Genomic DNA, 23682 nt, shown 5'->3' with positions numbered 1-23682 from the left:
CTTTAGACGTAAGTAAATATGCCCTGCATTAAAAGATGAACAGCTCAATGATTAACTTAAGCGGCGACATTCTACAGATACCAGCCACGTAACTAGAAGTGTTGCATGTATTTAACTTAGATGTTCATGCACACAGCAATTTGTTGAACGCCCTCAATTCAAGAAATTTTCTACATACGATCCAATGCTGTCACCTGCTTGCCCCAGGAACAACTCAGTCGAATGTTTTTTATTTTCTTACTTTTGGGTAAAAAGACGATGAATCTAATAGAAAATTTCGGCAATCTAGGGAAAGCGATGTTTGCGGAGGGTAGATACAAATGCGGCGAACGTTCTGTAACAGGTTCTAGAGCAAATAAATAAAACTTGTTGGTATAGTTAGAACTTCCACGCTTGGTTTGACATTACCTACGTTCAACTGTAGGCTCCGGCCTAATGATAAATAGATTAAATGGTTAATAAAGCAGGTAGTTGTCTATTATTTGCGCTGAATGTTTTTTTTTTTTTTTTACAAATAACTAAGTATAGCTCAAGTTGTGCAGAACTGGAATGCCCAATGCCGTCTTTGTGTTTAGCATAATTGTTAAGTTCGGCGCAGGTTGGACTAAAGTCATGAACTAGACCAATTTGCTCTCAACTGGGGGTACTAGGAACAGCGTTTCTAGCTTTTAACACCACTTTCTTACCCTGGTGTCCTTACAACTTCGTTTCAGTTATATCGCAAGATGTACGGTACTTCCCCAGCGCCGACAACATCGAAGCCTACGACCACAACAGAGCCACCCTTTTACAACGACTCTGAGTATATTCGTGCACGGAAGAAACAGGCGAATGAGGTAATGTGATCAACTATACATACATGCATACACACAGGTTATATATATATATATATATATATATATATATATATATATATATATATATATATATATATATATATATATATATATATATATATATATAACGGCAGCTTTCAGTACACAAGGGGGGCATCATGGCTGCTTTCAATGGTATTGCCGCGAACCATTCAAATGCTTATCTGTTGTTTTTCAACAGCCCCCAGAATGCGTCGACCTTATCACTGTGCTTGTAGCGCACGTAATGATTTTGTACTCTTTGTTCGTGCTCGTTGTCGGGATATGCGGCTTTATCATTTCTTTTGGTCGCGCAAGACGCGCTGAGAGGCATCCCCAATGATTCCAGGCACTCGCGTCCGTTTTCAAAATGTTCCAGGTTGCTGTGGTCATCTTTTCCGTTTTTATATGGATGCTTCTTCCTACGCCTTAAACTGAGCACTGATGAGTGCAACAGGCATTCGCTGTTCGATGGCCGACGTGCCTGCGTGTTGCTATCGCCGCCACCGAATCGCTAAGTTCTTCTGCGGGTGCAAGTCAGCCCAGTAAAGAGTCGGTTTCAGTGCTACTACCCCTGTCTGATCTAGGCGCACGGTACTGTCGCCTTCACGCGACAATATAGAAATGCAGAAATGTATCTGGCTATAACCGTTTAAAGCGGAGAATATATGGGGACTTAAAAACATGACGTACTTCCACCTATTTTGGCGAGACACCTTAAAAAACTCCTCGGCAGCCGTTAAGGTGCATTTTGTGTAGAAGCTTGAATTATTTGGCCACTCCCCCATCCGCACATTGCATCCTTTAAGCAACACGGTTGCAGCTGCGGTGTTCTCGTTTCTAGTTGGCCTCCGCTGCTTCCACTGAACCTCAAATTTCACGGCTGTCCTCACGGCGCAACCGGATCCATATAGATGGGCTCGTTCCTGTAAAACTCCTAGACCACTCTAGCGCAGCAGCTTGCGCTTTTGCGCTGAATGGCATAAAACGCAGGGGTCCATTATTTTTTGTCTCGTAAGAAGGGTTTGGGCAGTCAAGGATCCCGACAAGCATCGAATATGTACTGTAATGTCACTAGATATTCAGGTTAATACAAGAAGAACGTATATCGCAGGTGGTTGACTACCAAGGAGCAGTCGCAGGTGCCGAAGCCAACCGACTCACGGTAAGCGCTCTTTCAAGAAGGCCCTCGTGTCAAGATAGAGAAGCATTTCATGTTTAAATATTGAGCTTTTGGAGCTGGCCAGCACCTGGTCATTTTCTTTAGTCGTGTTCGTGGGTGACGGTTCGTGCCTCACGATTTACTGGGTTTTTGAGAGTAAGCTCTACAACTTGGGTTTCGGATTTTGCGTTGCTGGGTCCGAATAGCTCTGAGTGAGGACGGATGTTGCGCCTTTCTTTCTCCCAAGAGTAGCCTAAACGAAGTGGCGTCCGTGTGCTGTGCGATGTCAGTGCACGCTAAAGATCCCCAGGTGGTCGAAATTACTCCGTAGCCCTCCACTACGGCGTCTCTCATAGCCTCAGTCGCTTTGGGACGTTAAACCCCACAAACCAAACCAAACCATTCCTTTACGGCGTGGTTCAACTGTTCACGGAAAACGCGACATACACTGTTCCTTTCCTTTGCTGTAAACAAAATAACTAAATAAATAAATCGGTTTACAGGGAAGCAAAACGCTGTATCTAACGTAAATTTAGTTTGGACACCTGAATCGCTCCGTAAAGAAGGTGTAAATGAAAGTGGAAAGAAAGAAAGGAAGAGAGAAAGAGGAGTCATAGTGGAAGGGTGCGGAGTAATTTTGACCTCTTGGGGATGTTTAACGTGCCTCTCGAATTTATAGCAAATGATTTAGTTTGGCTTATGGAGTTTAATGTCCCTAACAGACTCAGGCTGTGAGAGACTCCGGAGTTAACTACGCAGTAGATTTTTCTTTAGACCACCTAAGATTATTTTACCGCTCCCGGAATCCCGGGGCTTTGGCTTCGCCCTTTGCGGTGGAGGCTCCTTGCTATTGGTGTATCTGTATGTGTTGGGCATGCTGTCGTTGCACTTCCCTCACTTCTATGGCGGATTCTTTCTTTCTTTCTTTCTTTCTTTCTTTCTTTCTTTCTTTCTTTCTTTCTTTCTTTCTTTCTTTCTTTCTTTCTTTCTTTCTTTCTTTCTTTCTTTCTTTCTTTCTTTCTTTCTTTCTTTCTTTCTTTGTTCGCTCGAAGCAGCAATGGTTACTCAGCTATAGAGCCTGTTGGTAGGCCCGCGTACTTTCCTTTATTAACAGCGATGCTGCTTTCAGCCGGAGGTTTTTCCGGGGATCGTGCGCAGCCGCATGTAGTCGCAGTAATGACATCACCCATGGACGCCTGGCGCCCCCTGACGAAACGGACGACATCCAATACAACCACAGATGCCCTACTGGGCGCGACGTAACCCCGTGGTTAATAAAAGGAGCACGTTGATCGCGTCGCGCTTGTCCGCCGACATCATACTGATTTTGTCGACGATGACGCACTTTGCGGTCTTGAACGCGGTCCTGAAGGTGCTTACCTTACCGTTCTGAAGCCCGCCGTCGCGTTAGACTTGCTTCGACAGAGTTCGAAGGCGGCGTGCGTGGTTTGTCCGCCCACCGCCACCGAAGCCTTGTCTGTGGTGGGCAAATCACGTAGGCGTAGTAAAAGGGAGCATGGTTGAAGCGATTGCAAATATCCATGGCCAAATTCAACACGAATGAATTACAGTACTAAAATAAACACTTGCACGTACTGATGGCTGAGTGTTCGTTGATACTGGGGGGTCTAATGACGACTACAGACCGAAATGATGTCCCAAACTGCTCAGTCAACGGCTGCCAGGCGTAATCGTGGAGGCACAGGGGCCGCTTTATACTAACATTTGACCTCAGAGCCAGTGATAAACAACGGAAATTGTTAGGCTGGTCTTGGTCTGCCCATGTAGGGTTCACATGTGTCGGTCCATTGGTGAATCAGGAGAGTGCGAAAAATACCTAAAAATCATTCAATTACCAGCAGGGAGGACACAAGGTAAGAATTAAAAGGAACAAGAGTAAGGTACAAAGAGTATGCAAACAGAAAACGTTACAACAAGTGTAAACACAAAGCCAATATTAACCAATTTATTTATTTATTACAAACTGCAGACCCTTGGGTCCAAGCAGAGGGGCATAGTTGCGTACAAAAAAGAGCAAAGAACAACAACGAAAAGTAATAAGAAATTATACAACATTAATCGCAATGCGTAGCCATCTGTAAGTTAGTGTTTCAATCTGATATTGTGCGAGGGAAAAAGGAAAACATAAACGTGTTAGTTCGAGCATAATAGGGTGTCAGAGAGTCAGGATGATGTCTCGTATAGCGTGTTGATGCAGGAGATGTATAAGGGGACTGGTTTATTGCAAGCTTGTTATTTATCAGGAGAGAAAGGAATTCTAGCCTCAGCTGTTTTCTGCGGGATTCAAGTGTGGGAATAGAATTATCTGTCATCGTTTGAGAGGGTGAGTCAAACCTAGCGAATTTATTAAATATAAACCGAACTGATTTTCTTTGTATTTTCTCAAGGTGCTTGATATCTGACTTAGTGTGAGGATCCCATGCTATGCATTCATACTCTAGCTTAGGTCTAATGAAAGAGATGTAAGAGAGTAACTTTACGGAAGGGGGTGAATTTTTTAGTTTGTGTCTCAAGAAACAGAGTTTGCGGAAGGCAGAGGAGCAGATAGTGTTAATATGTAAGTTCCAGGACAGAGTAGAAGTTAAGGTAACACCCAAGTATTTGTAGCTGTTAGTACTGCGCAGTGGTGAAGAACCAAGGGAGTAAGAGAAAACAAGCGGGGCTTTCTTACGAGTAACACGGAGGAATACTGATTTGTCAAGGTTTATCAACATCCCCCATTCACTGCACCAATTTAATATGTTGCCTAAATCATTTTGAAGGACAATGCGATCATGTGGAGTTGTTACATCTTTATACAAAACAGTCTGATTTGAACACCTGAACTCACAACATTCACGATGTCATTATTATATATCAGGAATAACAGGGGACCCAGAACACCACCTTTGGGCACCCCTGACGTGACTAGAAAAATGGCCGAGCTGCATTCGCCAATTTTAACGTACTGCGTTCGTTTAGTGAGGTAAGCAGCAATCCAGTGTACAAAAATGTCAGGTATGCCAATCATTCTTAGTTTAAATATTAATTTGTCGTGCGGTACCTTATCAAACGCTTTGGTGAAATCTAAAAATATTAAATCTATTTGTCCATTATTGTCGAGGGATAACGCAAAATTATTAATTACGGATACCAGTTGTGTTACAGCCGAATAACCCTTTTCGAAACCATGCTGAAACTCTGTAAGCACATTGTTTTCAGCCAAGAATTCATTGATGCAATGCATTGATGCATTGAGGCAAATAAACAAGGCGTACAATCTATGATAGGCAGTAAGATAGCAAAAGTTATACGGATAGTCAAACATGGTGAAAGAAGGTCGTAGACGTGGCGCTGGATCGAAAGCGTCCAACTCCATGCAACGGGGCCACGCACCCGGCGCCCGTATTTCGTTCGGCGCGCCGCACCACTTGTTCTCGGGCACAGCGCTCTTAGTCGGGATGCCGTCTGCACTTCGCCTGCTCACAAAGCGGCGGTAAACGACCGGAAGCGGAGGGGACTCTGATCGTTGCAAGCTCCCTCCGGCGTCATTGTATATCAATTAAGCGTCATGTCAAGCGTGAGCGCCTCGGGCTGAGCGAACATCTGAATCCCCAGCACATGGCGCAAAATAATGTGGTTGGCGGTGACTGTGGGAAATGACGAATCTTGAAGTATAATCACGGATAACGTAGCCGAACCATATGTACCCAGCATCGCTGTCATCATTCTGAGACGAGAGTGTCATTTGCCCTAATTTTTTTCTTTGCCCCAGTCCCAACAAAGAACAAACAAGCAACTGACATTGCACAGTAGAGGGCGCCTTGTTTTTCGCTTCCACTTTTGATAACTTCTTTGATAAGTCAAGAGGCAGTGCCCTACTTCCCAAGCTAGATCAGGGTGCCTTAGAACACGCAGCTACAAAAAGAAATTTAACAATGGAGATGACACATGTGCTGTATGTGGAAACTCCAGTGAAACAATTGACCATATTATACTCGAATGCAATGGTATCCATCCGGAGGTTGATGCAGGCGCAATCACTGTTCCTGAAGCTCTGTGGTTTAGAGATAACAGTGGCCGGGTGAATAAACCGGCGGTGGAAACTAGCAAAAAACGGCTGGAAGATTGGCGGCTTAAAAGCAGAGAAGTGACATAATGTTTGTAATGTAGGAGCAAAATTTAATAAATAGAATGTTGGTTTAGTTAACCATTCTAAATCCATAATTACGATATATGGAGAAAAATGAGCATGATAGCTACTGCTACGACCCCGTTTCAAAGGGGACGCTCCAATATTCCATCCATCCATCCATCCATCCATCCATCCATCCATCCATCCATCCATCCATCCATCCATCCATCCATCCATCCATCCATCCATCCATCCATCCATCCACCCACCCACCGAAAATTATAAAATAAATAGCGGAATAAAACAATTGTACATAGGTTAACAGGAAAAGAAAGACGCGCTGATTGTCGCACTCCTCAGTTGACACTAGGGGGTCTCCATAAAGCTCGCCGCCGTACAGTATGGAGACACCGGCCTTCGATGGTTAAGGGGGGGGGGGGGGGGGGGGGTTCATAGGAAGGGAAAGGCGCAGTATCTGTCACACTTGCAGCTGTGGACACCTGAACAGCGCCGTAAGGGAAGGGAGGAAGGTGGGAGTGAAAGTGGATAGAGAGAAAGAGGAGCCGCAGTGGAGGGCTGCGGAGTAATTTCGACCACCTGGGGATCTTTAACGTGCGCTGCCATCGCACAGCACACGGACGCCTCTTCGTTTCGCCTTCATCGAAACGCAGCCGCCGAGGTCGGGATCGAACCCGGGTACTCCGGCACAGTAGTCGGGCGTCTTACCACTGCACCACCCTGGCGGGGCGCTTCGATGGTTGATTTGACTGATTTATAGGAAGGGAAAGGCGCTGTAACTGTCTCACTTGTTTTCTGTGGACACCTCAACCGCGCCGTAAGGGAAGGGAGGAAGTTGGGAGTGAAAGTGGAAAGGGAGAAAGAGGAGTCGTAGTGGAAGGCTACGGAGTAATTTCAACCACCTGGGGATCTTTAAGGTGCGCTCGCACAGCACACGAGCGCCTCAGTTTCACCTCCCTCGAAAGGCAACCGCCGAGGTCGGGTTCGAAGGGGCCATCGATGGCGCCACCTTGGGGCAAGCGAAGACACGGGGAGGTCAGGTGTCCGCAGAGAGTGTGGCAGACAGTGCGTCTTTCCCCTTTCCCGTAAACCAATTTGCATTTACTTTTCTTTAGAGGCTCAGGGGCACAGAAAGATGGCGCAACAGATACTGTGTATTTTAACGCGATAGCGTTAAGGAGCTCGTGTCGCAGAAAAGCCGGTGTCGTCGGCGTTGGCCGTGAGCGATAAATCCCGCATGCACTTCATAAATAAAAAGAAACTTCCAAGATGGGCTGGGTGGGAAACGAAACAGGGTCTCCGGAGTGTGAGACGGAGACGCTACCACTCAGCCACGAGTTCGATGCTTGAAAGCGGTACAAAAGCGCTTCTAGTGAATGCGGTGTTGCCTTAGAAACGTGCCGTAGAACGTTATACTGGCGGTGCATATCGGTAATTATGATCATGTTACTTACAGAAGTCGCAGTTGCACGAGTAGCGAAGTACGTTTCCGCTACATTTCTTCTGCGCTCTGCGCACATGCAGAGCCATCTTGCAGCAAACACAGAAGAACCTCCCCTCGCAATGTGCGGCGCTGCCCCGACACGTGGCGCCCCACTCGCCCCTGACGTTTCGCCGTGCACCCTCACGGGTTGTAGAATCAAGCGTCTTTCCTTTCTTTAGATTATCTTCGCTCACCCGCTTCTCCCCTTCGGGTCGGGCGGGTACCGGTGCGGGGATGTCCCAATACCCTTGCGTTTAATGTTTTCTCGCTCTCTCCCCTTCCAACATCCAGCGTGCGTCACTCGAACAGTGGTGTTTAGGCGACGCGGCTCCTCTTTCCGCTCACAGCGCGATTGCTAGGTGCAGCGTCTGATGCCGGACGCCTCTGACGTGATCGCTGCGCCGTAGCGCTTCTGCTGGGAAAGTGTCCCCTGCGATGTGTGCCGAGCTGCTTCCGAGGAATCATGCTTCTGCGTGGTGCTCCCAAGCGAGATAGAGGACGATCCCATCAAGGCGTTAGCCCCATGATCGCGTCCGCCTTCATGGCGCGTCGCTGCCCGGCTTTCTCCCTCCGAGACACCGAGTTCTTCGGTTCGTTCCGCTTGCTCAGGCGCACGTTTCGTTGCCGCGCCGAACGCTGCGTTGCTCGGCGCTCACCGCGTGATTCGTGAGTGCAAAGTCCGACGCGGGGCGCCTCATCAGTGATTGTTGCGCCGTAGCGCATTGTCTTACACTCCTTGGCAGGTCGACGGGTGTTGTATTGCAGGGCCTTGCGCGCTCGCTTTAGTGTGAACGCTAAAGGAACACGGGAGCAAGAAACGTTGTAGTGTGCACAACACACTGTGATAATGTAGATTGTGAGAAGCACTTGTTTGAACAAATAATTACAAAAAAGTTGTACAGTGCACTTAGAAGTGTTGAGTATGAAAACTGTCTTTGTGTGACTCAAGAGCATACCGAGCGAATGAGTGGGTGGTGCGAACGAGGTGCAATAACGCTGTCGCGTTCCACTCTTGAAGGCGAAGCTTAAGCGTCCTTCAAATTTTTTCTTAACCGATTACTATTGTTAAAGCAGGCTATGCAAAGGCATATAATGATAATTAATATTAATAGTAAATAATGATGATGATGACACCTAACGATAATAAAACAACAAACAATAAAATATATATCAAATAACTAAAAATGCAATAAATACACAAAATGTGAAATAATATAAAATAAAATAAGCACATTAAAAAAGTAAAAAAAAAAACCGCTTTCGCATTGTCCGAAAGCAGTTTCTGCAGTGGCTTATAATTTTTAACAAGCCGGTACAGAGTAGTGCTAATCTTCGCGACTAGTGTAATGTAATGTAGCGACGGTGCAGTACGCAAAATGTTATAGTACTACACAGCAGCGCTCCTTGCGCCACAAGCAGGGACTTGCCCCAAGACGGCATGCGCAAAGTAAACGGCGGCGCGACGCCGGTCAAAGGGTGCCACCACCTTGGACGGCGCTGTGCTGGAATCGAGACACCATATGAACACATGAACCGCGCTCCAAGGGAGGGAAGAAAAGTGAAAGATTTTTTTTGGTTTGGTTATAGTGTCGTGAAACCTTCAAAACTGTATTTGTTGGTTTTTTTAACAGCCGCCGGCATGCGGCCTTATCACTCTGATTCTGGATCGCGTAACAGTTCTGTAGTCTTTGTTTGTTAATGCTCGATGTCGCGAGACGCACCTTTATCAGTTTCGTTGTAGCGCAAGATGCACCGAGATCTGTCTCGAAGATTCCGGCCACTCGTGTGTCTTTCTAGAATGTTCCTTCCAGCTTGTGCTTGTAGCAGTTGCGAAGTTATCTAGATTGTTCTGAGCAGCCTTTAAATTGAGCGTTGACGAGTTCGACGGGCATTCTTTGTTCGACGATAGACGAGCACGTTTGTTGCTATCGCCGCCGCCGAGTTAGTTCTTTTGCTCGCGCAAGTCAGCCCAATAATGAGTTTCTTCAGTGCAATCACCGACTGTTCATTTGTGTCATCGACCTTGTCACCACCACGTGACGCCGCGGTGGTGCAGTGGTTAAGATGCCCGACTAATGGCCGGAGTTCCCGGGGTCGAACCCGACCGCCGGCGGCTGCGTCCACGTGCTGTGCGTTGTCAGTGCACCTTAAATATCGCAAGGTAGTCGTTGTTGTGGGCCCCGCCGGGTGGTGCAGTGGTAAGACGCCCGACTACTGTGCCGGAGTACCGGGGCTCGAACCCGACTTCGGCGGCTGCGTTTAGATTGAGGCGAAACGAAGAGGCGTCCGTGTGCTGTGCGATGTCAGCGCACGTTAAGATCCCCAGGTGGTCGAAATTACTCCGAAGCCATCCACTACGGCTCCTCTTTCTCTTTCCACCTTCACTCCACCTTACTCCCTTCCTTATGACGCGGTTGAGGTGTCCACAGAATACAAGCGAGACAGTTACCGCCCCTTTCCCTTCCTATAACTCAGTCGTTGTTGTGGTTGTTGTGGCTGTACGAAGAAGGAAAAGAAAATGCACGGGCCTGCTACTGGCTCTGTAGCTGAGCCACCACCGCTGCCTCGTGCACACAGAAGAGAAAATAGAGAAGAAAAGGAAGAGCGAGAGAAAGACGCGCGCCGGAACAACAGCGGTCGTCCACTACCAAAGCGGTGGCGGGTGCAATGACGGCCTACAACAGACAAAACTTCGGTGGCAGGCCAGCCCACGCCGCAAGCGGCGGCGACCCACCTGTACCCGCGTCGAAATTACTCCTCAGCCCCCTCTATGGCACCGCTTTCTCCCTCTCCGCTCTCAGATCCACCTTCCTCCCTTCCCTTACGGCCCGTTCAGGTGTCCACGCCACAATTTTGATAGATACCACGCCTTTCCTTTCCGGTGAACCAATTATTATGCATTATTATTCAATGACAGAGGCCGTAGTGGAGGACTTTGAAGCTTTCGGCCACCTGGGGCTCTTTAACGTGCACTGATTTCGCACAGCACTCCGTGTCGCCTTCATGGAAACCGTTATACATGGCAAAATTACTTTTGAAAAGAAATTAAATTACATTGCTGATTATTTTGCTGAAAACGGCAGAAAAGTAATTAAATTACATTACTCATCATTGCTCCCAAAATTAATGAAATTACATTACAATTACTCATATTGAGTACTTCATTTACTTTTAAATTACTTTCTAGTTTCCATCCATGCAAACACTAAGTAAAGCTAGTAATCAAGACAGCTTCTCCAGACGCGAAGCACACACTTTCGTCTTCCCGCCAAATTCCGTCACAGAGAGCTATTCTTTGCCCCGCCGGGGTGGTGCAGTGGTAAGACGCCCGACTACTGTGCCGGAGTTCCCGGGATCGAATCCCGGCCTCGGCGGCTGCGTTTCGATGGAGGCGAAACGAAGTGGCGTCCGTGTGCTGTGCGATGTCAGCGCACGTTAAAGATCCCCAGGTGGTCGAAATTACTCCGTAGCCCTCCACTACGACCCCCCTTTCTCTCTATCCACTTTCACTCCCACCTTCATCCCTTCCCTTACGGCGCGGTTCAGGTGTCCACAGAGCAAGTGTGACAGATACTGCGCCTTTCCCTTCCTATGAACCAACCAACCAAGAGCTATTCTTTCCTTCTTTCCTACACCGCTTGCCATTACAAAAACAAGGCCACAGCCAAAAAAATTGCTGTGGTTTAGCTCTGGTTAAACTCTGATGGAAGCGAAAGCTTCTTTTGCCTGCTACACTATTCCCCTATCCCACCCTATCAGTGCTGGGCGTTACGTTATTGAGGACACTTAACCTCAGCCTTTAAGGGTATGACGCGAGAGCGTAAGCTGCCAGCCCACATATAAAGTCCCGCTTTAACTAAGCCGTATGGACGTGCCTGCGTATTCTAGGGGTAATGTGAATAGGAAACAGATGATCGCGGACGCTATTTTAAGGAATGTAATTGTATCCAACGAAAAGCAGCCGCCAGAGTTCGGGCTCGAACCCCGGTTCTCCGGTACAATGGCCCCGCCATGGTGGTGCAGTGGTTAGGGCACACGACTGCTGCGTCCAAGGACGCGGATTCGAATCCCGGCTACGGCGACCGCTTTACAATGGAGGCAAAAAGCAAGGCACGCGTGTGCTGTGCGATGTAAGCGCACGTTAAAGAACCCCAGGGAATGCAAAGCGTTCTGGCAGGCTGATTCTGGTCCTCTCGTATGAAAAGAGCGACCTGAGTTGGCAGCTCCTGCCAAAGACTGAGCACATGCGAGACTCGGAGTTGACTAGCTTGGTGAAGCTTTTCGCTTCAAAAAAAAATAACAAGAAAAGTAGAAGCATAGCCGAACGATCTTGAAATGACCGGCGAATCCAGCGTTTTGCTGGCCCGGAGCTGTTTCCGCCATTTGAAGGGCACGAAGAAGCTAGGTTATTTATTGCTTCCTCAGTCCCAAGAATCGACGTCGGCACCTTGGGCTCAAGCCATGGTGGCTCACGCCATGGACCCTTCCGCCTATCTCCCCTAATCCTAATCATCCCTCGCCCTACATGTGGTGACGAGTGTAACCAGGTACCACTGTGCCCTAGCCGACAAAACAGGGAATGCCACGGCGCCGCTCTCCTAACTAGTTTTCAACCAGCCTTCTGGCACCATCTCTTCATTCAGGAATACGTATTCTCTCGACGCCATGTGTTCTGCTGCTTGGAGAATGGTTGCCATGGTATAGCCGCATCAAGTGATCGTGCTACACATGAGGTCTCAGACGCACTGTTCTGCTCAATTCTGTCTCCTTTTGCCGATCCGTTACGCTGGATTCGGCTTGCCGCACGTCGTTGTTGTTGTTGCAACTGAAGGAAGAAGGAAAAGAAAATGCACGGGCCTGCTGGTGGCTCTGTAGCTGAGTCACCTCTGCAGCCTCGTGCGTACAGAAGAGAAAATAGAGAAGAAAAAGAAAAGGAAGAGAAATACGCACGCCGCAACAGCCGCCATCCACCACCGAAACGGTAGCGGGTGTAATGGCGGCCTACAACAGATAAAAATTCGGTGGCAGACAGGCGTTATAACCACTGCGGCACCGCGGCGGAGCGGGAGTGAAAGGACATAGAAAGAGGTGTCATAACAAGGAATGCAGAATACGTTTGACCATCTGGGTAGCCGGGTTCTAATCTGACCGGGGCGTCCGGGTCTCGCTGGAGCAAAACGTAAAGGCATCCCTGTTCTGTGCAATGTCAGTGCACGTTAAAGATCCCCAGATGGTTGAAACTATTCTAGAGTCCTCCAGTAAGGCACCTCGTTCTATTTTTTTTCTTTAAATATCAACTTACTTCCTTTCCTTAAGGAGCGGTACAGGTGTTGACGGAGAAGTGTGGCAGTTTCGGCGGCTTTTTGCCCTAAATGCCGATTTCCATTTCCATTGCTACAAGCGTGTTCAAGGTCACATCGACACGGATGAATGACCTCGGGACACATGACGTAGTGGAGCTTACTCACAAAACCCATCAATCTTATCTTTTAGATCTCTTATTCGACATTATTATGCCTTTTTTTCTCAGATGTAGATGGAATGTATTTGGAAGTTTTCAGTAGTACTGCAAGCAAAAAGGGTCAAACTCATGTAAACATGTGTGTGCATCTCCTTTAAAAAAAAAAGCGGTTACTCACTGGTGAAAGGGGACAGTTCCCAAGAGCGCAGATTGTGGGTAAAAGCGACTCTTTTCTTCTATCTTCTTCAGGCTGAACAAACTGCTGTTCTCATGATTTACGTCACATTTCGTCTGCTATTCAAGGTACGTGAGAGATCGCTTCGCTGGACTGGTTTTACCGATTTCGTGGAACTAAGTTGATAAGCTCTAAGATCGCTGGCGAGGTTACACTGTATTCAAGGAAACAGCCAGTTATGTGTATTCTTTTGACTCAGGCATGTTACCGCTAATGTGTGGCTCCGATTTGTGAGAAGCTTGCCATCGCCTGCTCCTGTATTTTTCTGTATCTTACAGGCATCATTCCTTTGCAAAGGTATTTCTCTCTCGTTCTTAATTCTGGGCTATAATCTCTAAATGTACAAAGTTACCGCCATTAGGAAACGGGGAGTAAGAGGCCAGTTCGTAGCAGGCGGGGGAGGGGCCCCGTTGGGCAGCAACTGCGCCAGCTCCGCCAGGACTTGCTACGCGAGAAGGAAGTCCATGAGATGGCTAACACATCCGAGGCATTATACCTCAAATGCCTCGGATGTGGGCACTACACTGTGTTTGTTACTTATCTTGTTTGTTGCCAAACAGGATACGCTGGTTGGCTACCGAAGAGAAGAATGGGGAAATATTTAAATTATGGCGTTTCTTAACCCTGGAACTCTATAGGCAATTGTTGCGGTTCTCCAAGAGAAATACAGTTCCAAGATACGGTTACCCTAACTCTTTATCCTTCTTTTGCTCATAGCATTCCTCTCTCAAACAAATGGGTCAACAAAAGCTTGTATGTATTTTAAGAACAAAATTTGCAAAATGGAAGTCTGTCAGCTTGCTTAATAATTTTGTCACGAATGAGCTGGACATGCTGTCAATGATGCAGAGCAGATGTTAAAGCAACTAAGGGCAGTATCCTTGAAAGGTAGCCTTGGTCTCCGTGAATTTCTCTCTGTGCTGCTTTCTTTCACCCATTCTACACTTTCAAGAAATTTTACTTTCGTCTGTTTCTCCAAAGGGCTCTTGCCTGCTTCCTTGCGTGTTCATTTACTTTAAGGGTATGCATCACGGAAACGTATTTCTACACTTAAAGTAATGACCTCGCAGTTTCGTTCTTTATTTGATTGGTGTCTGCAATGTAGGAGGCCCCCTGATAGCTTCGCTTTGGGACCTTCTTAACTACCAATTTACCCAGCACCCATTGTTGTAATGCATATCTCTCAATAAAAAGAAAAACAAAAACCCTGAATACATCGCAACTATATCACTAGTTAATAAACAAATTCCAGGAGGCACTTTGGATCACAAACTGCGATGAGGCGAAAGCCTCTATTGAGCGGTGGTCCGAAACCATCCACTGCGGCACCTCTTTCTCTGTTTTCACTCCCGCCTTCGAGAAGACGCGATAGCGTAAGCTACCAGCCGACATATAAAACCCCGTTTTAACCGAACCGTATGAACGCGCCTGCGTGGCCTAGGGATAACGTGAATGCAAGGGTCTTGGCAGGCTGTTTATGATATGACCCTTCGATATGAAAGAAGAGTCTCGAGTTGGCAGCTCCTGCCAAACGCAATATCAGGAAGCCCTACGTCCATTTAGCGTTCGGCCATGTCAGCTGCCAGCTACCGCCTCGCACGTAACGAAATCGTTACGGACGGACGGACACGATCCGCGAGCGTGAGCCATTAAAGGCTACCGTTTGAAAACTATTGCTTATGTCCTGAATTACCTACCGTTGTAGTTGCAGCCTATTTTATGGGAAAGTTAATTGTAGAGCGAATAAGCTTGAACATGTAATTACGGGCGCTGTCAACATCATTTTTGATATCTTAAACAAAAATAAAAGGAACAAGGTCAAGAAGAAAATTATGGCTCTTTGAAAAGTTGCCCGTTGCGGCTAAGAATTTTTTGTGTGCCAATCATGAAATGATATAAGGAATTAAAAGTTCTTCAGGCAGACGTATGTTGCATTTGTGTTGGATTGCACCGGCATTTATTTATGCGTGGCCGAATCTTGTTAATGTTCCTTCTGCTATGGATAGTTTGTGTGCGTGGTTTGTTAACGAATACCGCCACACGCCGGGCACTTCGAACAGCAGTTTTATGGTTTGGTTTAGGTTTAAGAGATTTAACGTTCCAAAACGACTCAGGCTATGGAGACGCCCCAGGGGAGGGCTCCAGAAATTTCTACCACCTAGGGTTTTTTAACGTAAACTGACATCGCACAGCACTCGGGCGCCTTGCGTTTCGCCTCTATCGAAAAGCCGCTGCCGGGATTCGATCCCGCATCCTGGGGCACAGTAGTCGAGCGTCCTAACACTGCCCCACAGCAGCGCGTGAGGGGAATTTTGTGGAGACGAATTACAGTGTTCTGATTGTTTATTTTCCCTTATAAGAAAATGGGGAAGCGACCACTCTGGTCGCTTCAACATTTCTTTGGCGGCAACACTGCCGCACTGGGCCTCTGATATATGCACCGCGCTTAGCCTTGAAGCATCGTTGCGGCGGCTTTCCCGAGGCACAGACAGTGTGTGTGTGTGTGTGTGTGTGTGTGTGTGTGTGTGTGTGTGTGTGTGTGTGTGTGTGTGTGTGTGTGTGTGTGTGTGTGTGTGTGTGTGTGTGTGTGTGTGTGTGTGTGTGTGTGTGTGTGTGTGTGTGTGTGTGTGTGTGTGTGTGTGTGTGTGTGTGTGTGTGTGTGTGTGTGTGTGTGTGTGTGTGTGTGTGTGTGTGTGTGTGTGTGTGTGTGTGTGTGTGTGTGTGTGTGTGTGTGTGTGTGTGTGTGTGTGTGTGTGTGTGTGTGTGTGTGTGTGTGTGTGTGTGTGTGTGTGTGTGTGTGTGTGTGTGTGTGTGTGTGTGTGTGTGTGTGTGTGTGTGTGTGTGTGTGTGTGTGTGTGTGTGTGTGTGTGTGTGTGTGTGTGAACAACTTTTATTTCCACCAGAATGGAGGTCCCCTACTCCCTGCCCGCTCCACGCAGGCCTAAGGGACGGGGGCTGGGACCTCTGCGATAAGAGGCAGGCAATGAGGTCTTGGTTCCTTGCGGCCTCTTCTGCCAGGCGGATGGCTTGCTTCTGCAAAGTTGGCACCTCGCTCCTCAGAAGCGTTTTCCAGGCTTATCTCCTATTTATTTTTGTCTTAGCCCCTGGGGAGCTAGCGCATTCCCGGATTAAGTGATTGAGGGTCCCTCTCTCCCAACATTGTTTATGTTTATTGTCCTGAATCTTATCTTTCTGGACGTGATAGGCCCAGACCGGGTGCCTTTAGACGCCACCATATGGTCGCCTCTTTGTTACCCAGGCTTTTATCCGATGGTGGCCCCCGTTTTCTACTTTGTCTATAATTTTCGACTATTTCTGTATAATTTAACAGACGTTCATCCATGTTCTGGCAAATTGGGTAACTCCGCGGTTGCCCGGAAGTAGACAGCTCAGGCTAATTCGTGTGCCGCCTCGTAACCAGAAACAGACGCGTGCGCTGGAGTCCATATTAAACTGACTTTTCTATTCATCTATTTTGCGATCAGGATTCTCACCGCTTCCGCTGCAATCCTGCCCTTTCCGCAATTGTAGATGGCTGTTTTGCTATCACTAATTATAATTTTTGAGTTCGCAACCTAGTGATATTGCAATTTCATCAGCTGTTTCGGTGTTGCGGCTTCTGATAGTGGCTGCCGATACCGGAGCCCCTTGGCCGTCGACTACCAAGGCTACCGCTGCACCCGACTGCCCACTCGCCGTATCTACGTATGCAACTGTCATACTGCCCAGTGGCTTGAAGCGCTTGTTTGAGTGCTTCTAGTCTATTTTGCCTCTTTTCCGCGTTGTATATCGGGTGTATGTTTCCAGGAAGGGGGAAATAATTAGGTTTTCTCGGTATATCTGTGGGATGCTAGAGTTTTGTTGCATCCCTCCGTCTGTCTGCAGGCCTACCATATTTAGAATGGCTCTTCCTGTAGTTGTCTGGCTTAGCCTTTCGAGTTGCCACACTCTGACTGCCTCCGCTTATCTGTGGATGTACTCATTGGTAGGCCCTGGACCCTCTTTATGCATTGTATAATAAGTGCTTCTAGTTTTATTTTTTTCCTCTGCTCTGAGGTTTAAATATGGCAGCTTATCCGGCTTATCACATATGTCTGCATAAGTTTGATCGAGCTTCTTGCAAGCCTCGGCCCATCAAAGTTATTCTCCTGAATATACCTGTGTGGCGTAGCCTTCTAATTTATTTTGTATCCCGTCGTTGCATCCGTTCTCTTGAATGTGTCGTCCTAGGATTCGTATTTGGTCAACCTTTGGTACGGACATTCCTTCCACTTTGTTATCGAATTCTGCGATTTGCTTACATCTCAACGATTTTGGGTTCTAGACTAGTAGTTCTGATTTCTGCGGTGAGCAGGAAAGCCTTTTACTGGCCGCGTAGTCCACTAATGTGTTTGCCATTGACTGCAGTCGTCTGTTTATGCTCGCATTACTCCCCTCGTTTATCCAGAGATTGATGCCGTCCACGTACATGCTGAACTTGAGCCCCTCGATGTTGCTTAGCGCTTTTGGGAGGCCCCTCATCTCCACAGGCAGGCACAGGCGAATCCGTCAGATGACGTCACTAGGGGGGCACATTTCCTATTCCTCCCCACCTCGTCTTCCCACATGTTTCGTAGCGCCACCACCGAGTCTATGGTGCAGTTCAGGGGCCCGAAGAGAAGTAAGACATACACTTCTCCTTTCCTTTCCTGTAAACTAACTTATATTTATTTATATGTTTCGGGTTGGGTTTTTAAAGTTTTACGTCCTAAAGAAGCTCAGGCTATGAGAGACGCTGTAGTGGAGGACTCCTAAAATTTTGACCACCTGGGGTTCTTTAACTTTCACTGACATCGCACAGCACACGGACGCCCCTCTGTTTTGCTCTGCGTTCTACAATGCTGTTACTGTAGGTCAGTGGTAAGACGCCCGACTACTGTGCCGGAGCACCCGGGTTTGAACCCGACCTCGGCGGCTGCGTTTCGATGGAGGCGAAACGAAGAGGCGTCCGTGTGCTGTGCGATGTCAGCGCATGTTGATCCCCAGGTGGTCGAAATTACTCCGTAGCCCTCCACTGCGGCTCCGCCTTCTCTCTTTCCACCTTCACCCACCTTCCTCCCTTCTCTTACGGCGCGGTCGCGGTGTCCACAGAAAACAAGTGAGACAGTGACCGCTCCTTTCCCATTCTATAAAAAATAAAAAATAAATAAAAAATATCCGTTCCATGAAGGCTTCAGGGCAAGATCGAACGCGCATGTCCTGCGAGCGTTCAGGCAGCAGTGCGATGACGTCACGAAGGAATAGAGAGGCGTTGTCCAGTTTAGGTGGTCGGAGCCGCGTGCGCCTCTCTTATAGACGGAGTGATGAATGTCTTATGCTACCCTCAAAGGGACAACAATGATCGTTGTCGGAAATTCGGTTAATGTACCTAGTAATGTTCTCGCATTGTAATGTATTGTGTGGGGTCGATCGTCGTGAAGACATACATGTCAGGCGCCATGTTTAGCGGGTCTGGAATAATGTCGATCACCTGGCGTTTTTGTAGAGGAAGCTACATTGGCCACGAAAAGGAGTTTCGCGGGGCGGGAGGCACAGAGCCGTTGCCTAGCAACCGCCGCAGCTGGCAGACGCCGTGCGCTCACCGCGCCGTCTGGCAATCAAGAAGCAACCAGAAGAATATGTCTCGTCTTTAATGAAACAACAGCATCGCTGGACATAGTGAGTAGCGCATCTTAATTCTCCTCCTCTAGCGTGAGGATGATGGTAGTGATGATAGGATAGTCAGCGGCGCATTGGGCTTTACTAGATTACCTTGCATTGGGTCACAGACTGGAGAAAATTACAAACAAACCGATTCTTTCCATCTTATCTATAAGGGGAGGGAGAGGAACCTCCAAAGTTCTGCACCAAATACGGGATAATAGCCAATCGATCATCTCATTTGGGAATGCCTTGATTCTCATGGGCATATTGATGGAAGCGGAGAGAAATAAACCTGGGATGCCCTCTTCTGGAGCTGGAGCAGCAAGCTCGAGTAATCCGTCTGGCACGCTTTGCGAAAGACTTCCCCCTGCGGGGCCCCCTTGGAGGCCCCCTAGGGTCTTCCTAGGGGAGTGGATGGGCCTCCACATCGTGAAGTTATTTTGAACTTGGATTGGATTCGATTGGTCTGTTTTGGATTGGACAGGTTTGGGTTGAATTGGACAGGATTGGTTGGATTGTATTTCACTAGAATGAGCTGTCTTGAATCGGCAGGATTTGATTAGATTTGATTGGTTTGGATCGGATTAGACTAGACTGAACTTGATTGGATTAGACTGCATTTGATGGGATTAGATTGTATTAGAGAGGAGTACGCAGAGGAAGGCACACATGTTTTCGCTACGTATATCCTTACCTAGCTGAGCTAAGCCAGGCCAATGTTTTAACGCGTGTGTATACCTGGCAAGTTACCTGTGTTGCACTTCGTTTCCATCGAAAATGCGGCTACCGCTTCCGAGATTTATGGGCTTAGCAGCCTAGCGCCAAAGCCACTGAGAAACCATGGCGGGAAGATTTTGATGCATGTGACCTAAGGCATATTTAACGCCTCCAGTTATGCTTTGATTAGCGGTTCCGTCCGAGTTCACTACCTCGCATTAAATTGGCTCATCACTGGCCGTGTGCAGGGTTATTTATTTATACCTAGTTTCAGCTCGTGAGCTAGATAAGCCTATCGCGGGTCAGAAACTGGGCAAGTTTTGCCTTTTGTATATCGTCTTCCTTTCCAGTAAACGTTCCTCGGTTTCGAAAAGTTATTGCCATATTAAAATATTCCCGTCTTCAACAAAACATAAAATATGAAACTAACACCTCTTACGGAATCTAAAGACGAGATCCTGGGTAAGGTAGAATATGTTTAAGACTATGAATGCAGATAAATAATTGTTTGCATAGGCATTTGCGTTTTCTGCGTGAAAATAAGCCACGGACACCTGCGGCGTGCAGATGGTGGCTCTGGCGGGCATCAAGGACTACGCAAGCTACGTGGTTGCGCAGCGCCAGAAGCAGCAGTTGGACAAGCGCCTCGAGTACGAGGCAGAAGAAGCCTCCACAAAGGCCACCTCTGAAGATCGACAGATGGCGCTCGACACTTCACTCTCCGTCCAGACGATGCTGACGCCTCAGGAATTCATACCGCAGTTCCCTCCGCCCCCAAATGTGCCGCTATATGGAGCCTCCAACAGCATGCCCGCCCCTTGCCTTCCATAGCGGACACTATGTGAGATAGGAATATCAATAATGTATTTCCCAAGTGGCGAACTTTTTCGAAGATTAGCCGTCCCTCGGGGGCTTTTCCACAATCATGACACGTGATCAGTTCAAAAATAAAGATGACGGCAGAGGCCCTTGCATGTGAATTTTGATACGGCGTTACCGCAGCATGACCCTACACGATGCATAATCATAACCATAATCATCATCATCACAGGCTTGACTCTATCTACGCTCTACAGGTCGAAAGCACAAAAGCTCCCATACTCCTCCACATAACCCGATCCTTAGCTAGCTGCATTCGATAGACACACAAACTTAATCACATCCGCACATATAATTTGCTGCCTCCCCCTGCTACGCTTTCCGTCTATTTGAATTCATTTTGTTCTCGTTATTGATAATCGGTTATTCTCTCTTTGCACTAAATGTCCCACCATTACCACTTTTAAGCGAAAACTTCACTACGCCAGGTTTTCAAGCCGTCAGCATGGAAGCAAATGTGACCTTGTCAGGCAGTCCCGGTTCAGGTGTCCAAAGAACAAGTGTGACAGATACTGCGCCTTTCCTTTCCTGTGAACCAATTATAAGGTGGTGGTGGTAAAAACTTTAATATCCAACAGATACATGATAGGCATCAGCCTATCCGCCTAAACGGTGGCCTGGAGGCCTTGAACCCGGGCGGCTATTCGGCTAGTCGGACTACTAGCTGCGCGTCAAGGTGTGAGCTCAACAGTAGAGTCTCCCAAAATTATTCTGCTTCTGGCTCTGATTTAATTTTTCGATTTTAGGACACGCTCATATCATATGTATCGGATCCGTCTTATCCAGACAGTTTGTATCTATCTGAGAATTGCTGCGGGTACGACTGGCTAAGGGTAGCTGGATTCGAAAAAGTCCTTATTTGTAAGCGCCTCCAGATGCTTTCTTGGCTCCTATTTAGTGTCCTATCTACCGGTAGGTATTCTACTCTGTTTAGCCGATAGTTCTCTGTAATCTCTTTATAGCTGACCAGCCTGTCCCTGCTCAGAGTGTACTGAGGGTCAGAGCCTACACGGAAGGTGTGACCGCGGACAAGCTTACGAGCTACCTCATTTCCCTGAAGCTGAGAGTGGGCTGGTGCTCATATTACCTGGATTATTCCTTCATCCTGACAAGTTTCCGCTATCCTCTTTGCCTGTGGAGAGACCCTTCCCTTGAGAAAATTACATATTGCTGTTTTAGAATGACTTATAATTGTAATAGCCGTTGTCCCTGCTATCGCAAGGGAAATGACTACCTCTTCAGCAGTGTCAGCTATGCTCGTCCTGACAGAGCTGCTTATTTTTTTTGTTCATCTGCGATTAGCGCAAGGCCAATTTTGAGAAAAATTATGAGAAGACCGCGGATTGAAGAGGCGATGTTACAGAGGCTATCACTTGTAACACTCGCAGCTTTCGCTCTATCACTATTTTCAAGCCATGCTTAAACGCCCACAATTTTGATGTGGTAGCTTCACTAAGCGAAACAATTCAAAGGTCACCGTGTGCTTTCGATTAGAGGTGTGCATGGGCCGAAATTTTGAGCCCAAGCCCGGCCCGACTGTGAAAGGGCCTGAGCCCGGTCCGACCCGTCATGCTATAATTGCAGTCGGAGGGATGATACAGAAGGAAATAATTTCTGGATGATAACTTTATCTAAGATCGCGAAATGCTGAGTTGTCACGTTTGAAATGACAACTTTGCTGAATATACAGAGGCACAACACATACGTAGAAATAGCCTATTGTAGAAACACAAGTTACGCATTAAACTGCGGCGTTTGTGACGCTCCTGTATAATGAACTCAGTACCGCTAAAGTTTTGGTGCTATAAATTATGACTGGAATGACTGAAAAGTTCTTTGATAGGAAAGCAAGTTTCTGCAAAAGTGCGCTAGATCTAAATCTAAACAAGTGATTGAGGTTCGTTTTGTGACTAAGTATTCGGCGAGCTCGCTTCGCACACCATGTAGTTTTCGCGTGAACTTTTCGCAACAAGAGAAACAATAGGAAACTCTTGCCCCGCAGATGCTTTGAGCTATTTCCCGCTTAAAACGAGGCGATATCGAGGCAGCTGGAGTAAGCCACAACAGATACATTTGATCGGGGACAGCATGGCGCGAATCTCAAAACAGCTACCTAAAGAGCGGCGCCTGTGATACCCAAGGGGAGATAAGAAACTCGAGCTAAATAGCCCACAAGCGGCCCAGCGAGGAGGCGGGGAAAAAGGCGTTTCGACGCCAGGAAAGCACTCGGAAGCTGTCGCATGGGGAGGCCAGGGAAAATGCATTCTGGACGCTTATCGAGGGCGGCCGTATTCGCGCTTGCGCAAAAGTTGCAAATGTGTTCGTGACCGGCTCGGACCGCCCGAGAAAATATACCCCCGGACACGGCCCGAGCCCGATCGGGGGAGGGAGGGGGGGGGGGGGGGGGGGGGGCTTCCGTGCGGCTTGGGCCTATGCGTATCTCCGATAGTCTTCAAACATCATCGAGGTCAAGTTGGAACTTCAGCCACAACCACTTTGGGTAGCTATGTTCCCACTAAAGGTAAAAGTCAAGGTTTAAAGTCAACTGATGTGGGAAGTTGGGATGGAGCGCATTTGGAGCGCAACGATTGGGATGGGGCGCATTTGGCAAGCACTCGCAGATTATGACTAGCAGCTTACCGGTATCGCTCAAGAGGAAAGTATACAACAGTTGCATCTTGCCTGTACTCACCTATGGGGCTGAAACGTGGAGGCTAACCAAGAGAGTTCTATTTAAGTTTAGGACAACCCAGAGGGCTATGGAACGAAAAATGGTAGGGGTAACATTAAGAGATAGAAAGCGTGCAGAGTGGGTCAGAGAAATAACTCAAGTTACCGACATTCTAGCAGAAATTAAGAAGAAGAAATGGACATGGGCAGGACATGTAGTGCGAGGAGAGGATAACCGATGGTCGCTGAGGGTAACAAAGTGGATTCCAAGGGAAGGAAAGCGTAGCAGGGGGCGGCAGAAAGTTAGGTGGGCGGATGAGATTAAGAAGTTCGCAGGGGTCAAGTGGATGCAGCTAGCACAGAACCGGGTTAAGTGGAGAAATATG

General features: G+C 47.6%; 1 protein-coding gene across 1 annotated transcript in view; it reads left to right on the top strand.

Annotated features, from left to right (window-relative positions):
- LOC146190241 (uncharacterized) overlaps positions 1-20578 on the top strand; it is a 28376-nt gene extending 7798 nt beyond the window's left edge. Inside the window, exons 5-6 of the mRNA XM_084599754.1 lie at positions 13363-13416; positions 20315-20578. Coding sequence (XP_084455880.1) covers positions 13363-13416; positions 20315-20578 — 318 coding nt within the window. The remainder of the gene's footprint in view (positions 1-13362; positions 13417-20314) is intronic.
- The last annotated feature ends 3104 nt before the right edge of the window (positions 20579-23682 follow it).

This window comes from Amblyomma maculatum, chromosome 4, assembly GCF_055883805.1.
Source record: "Amblyomma maculatum isolate TAMU_Amacu chromosome 4, ASM5588380v1, whole genome shotgun sequence".
NCBI classification, from domain to species: Eukaryota; Metazoa; Arthropoda; class Arachnida; order Ixodida; family Ixodidae; genus Amblyomma; species Amblyomma maculatum.
Note: the sequence above shows the minus strand (reverse complement) of the source record. Positions and strands in the feature narration are given on the sequence as shown.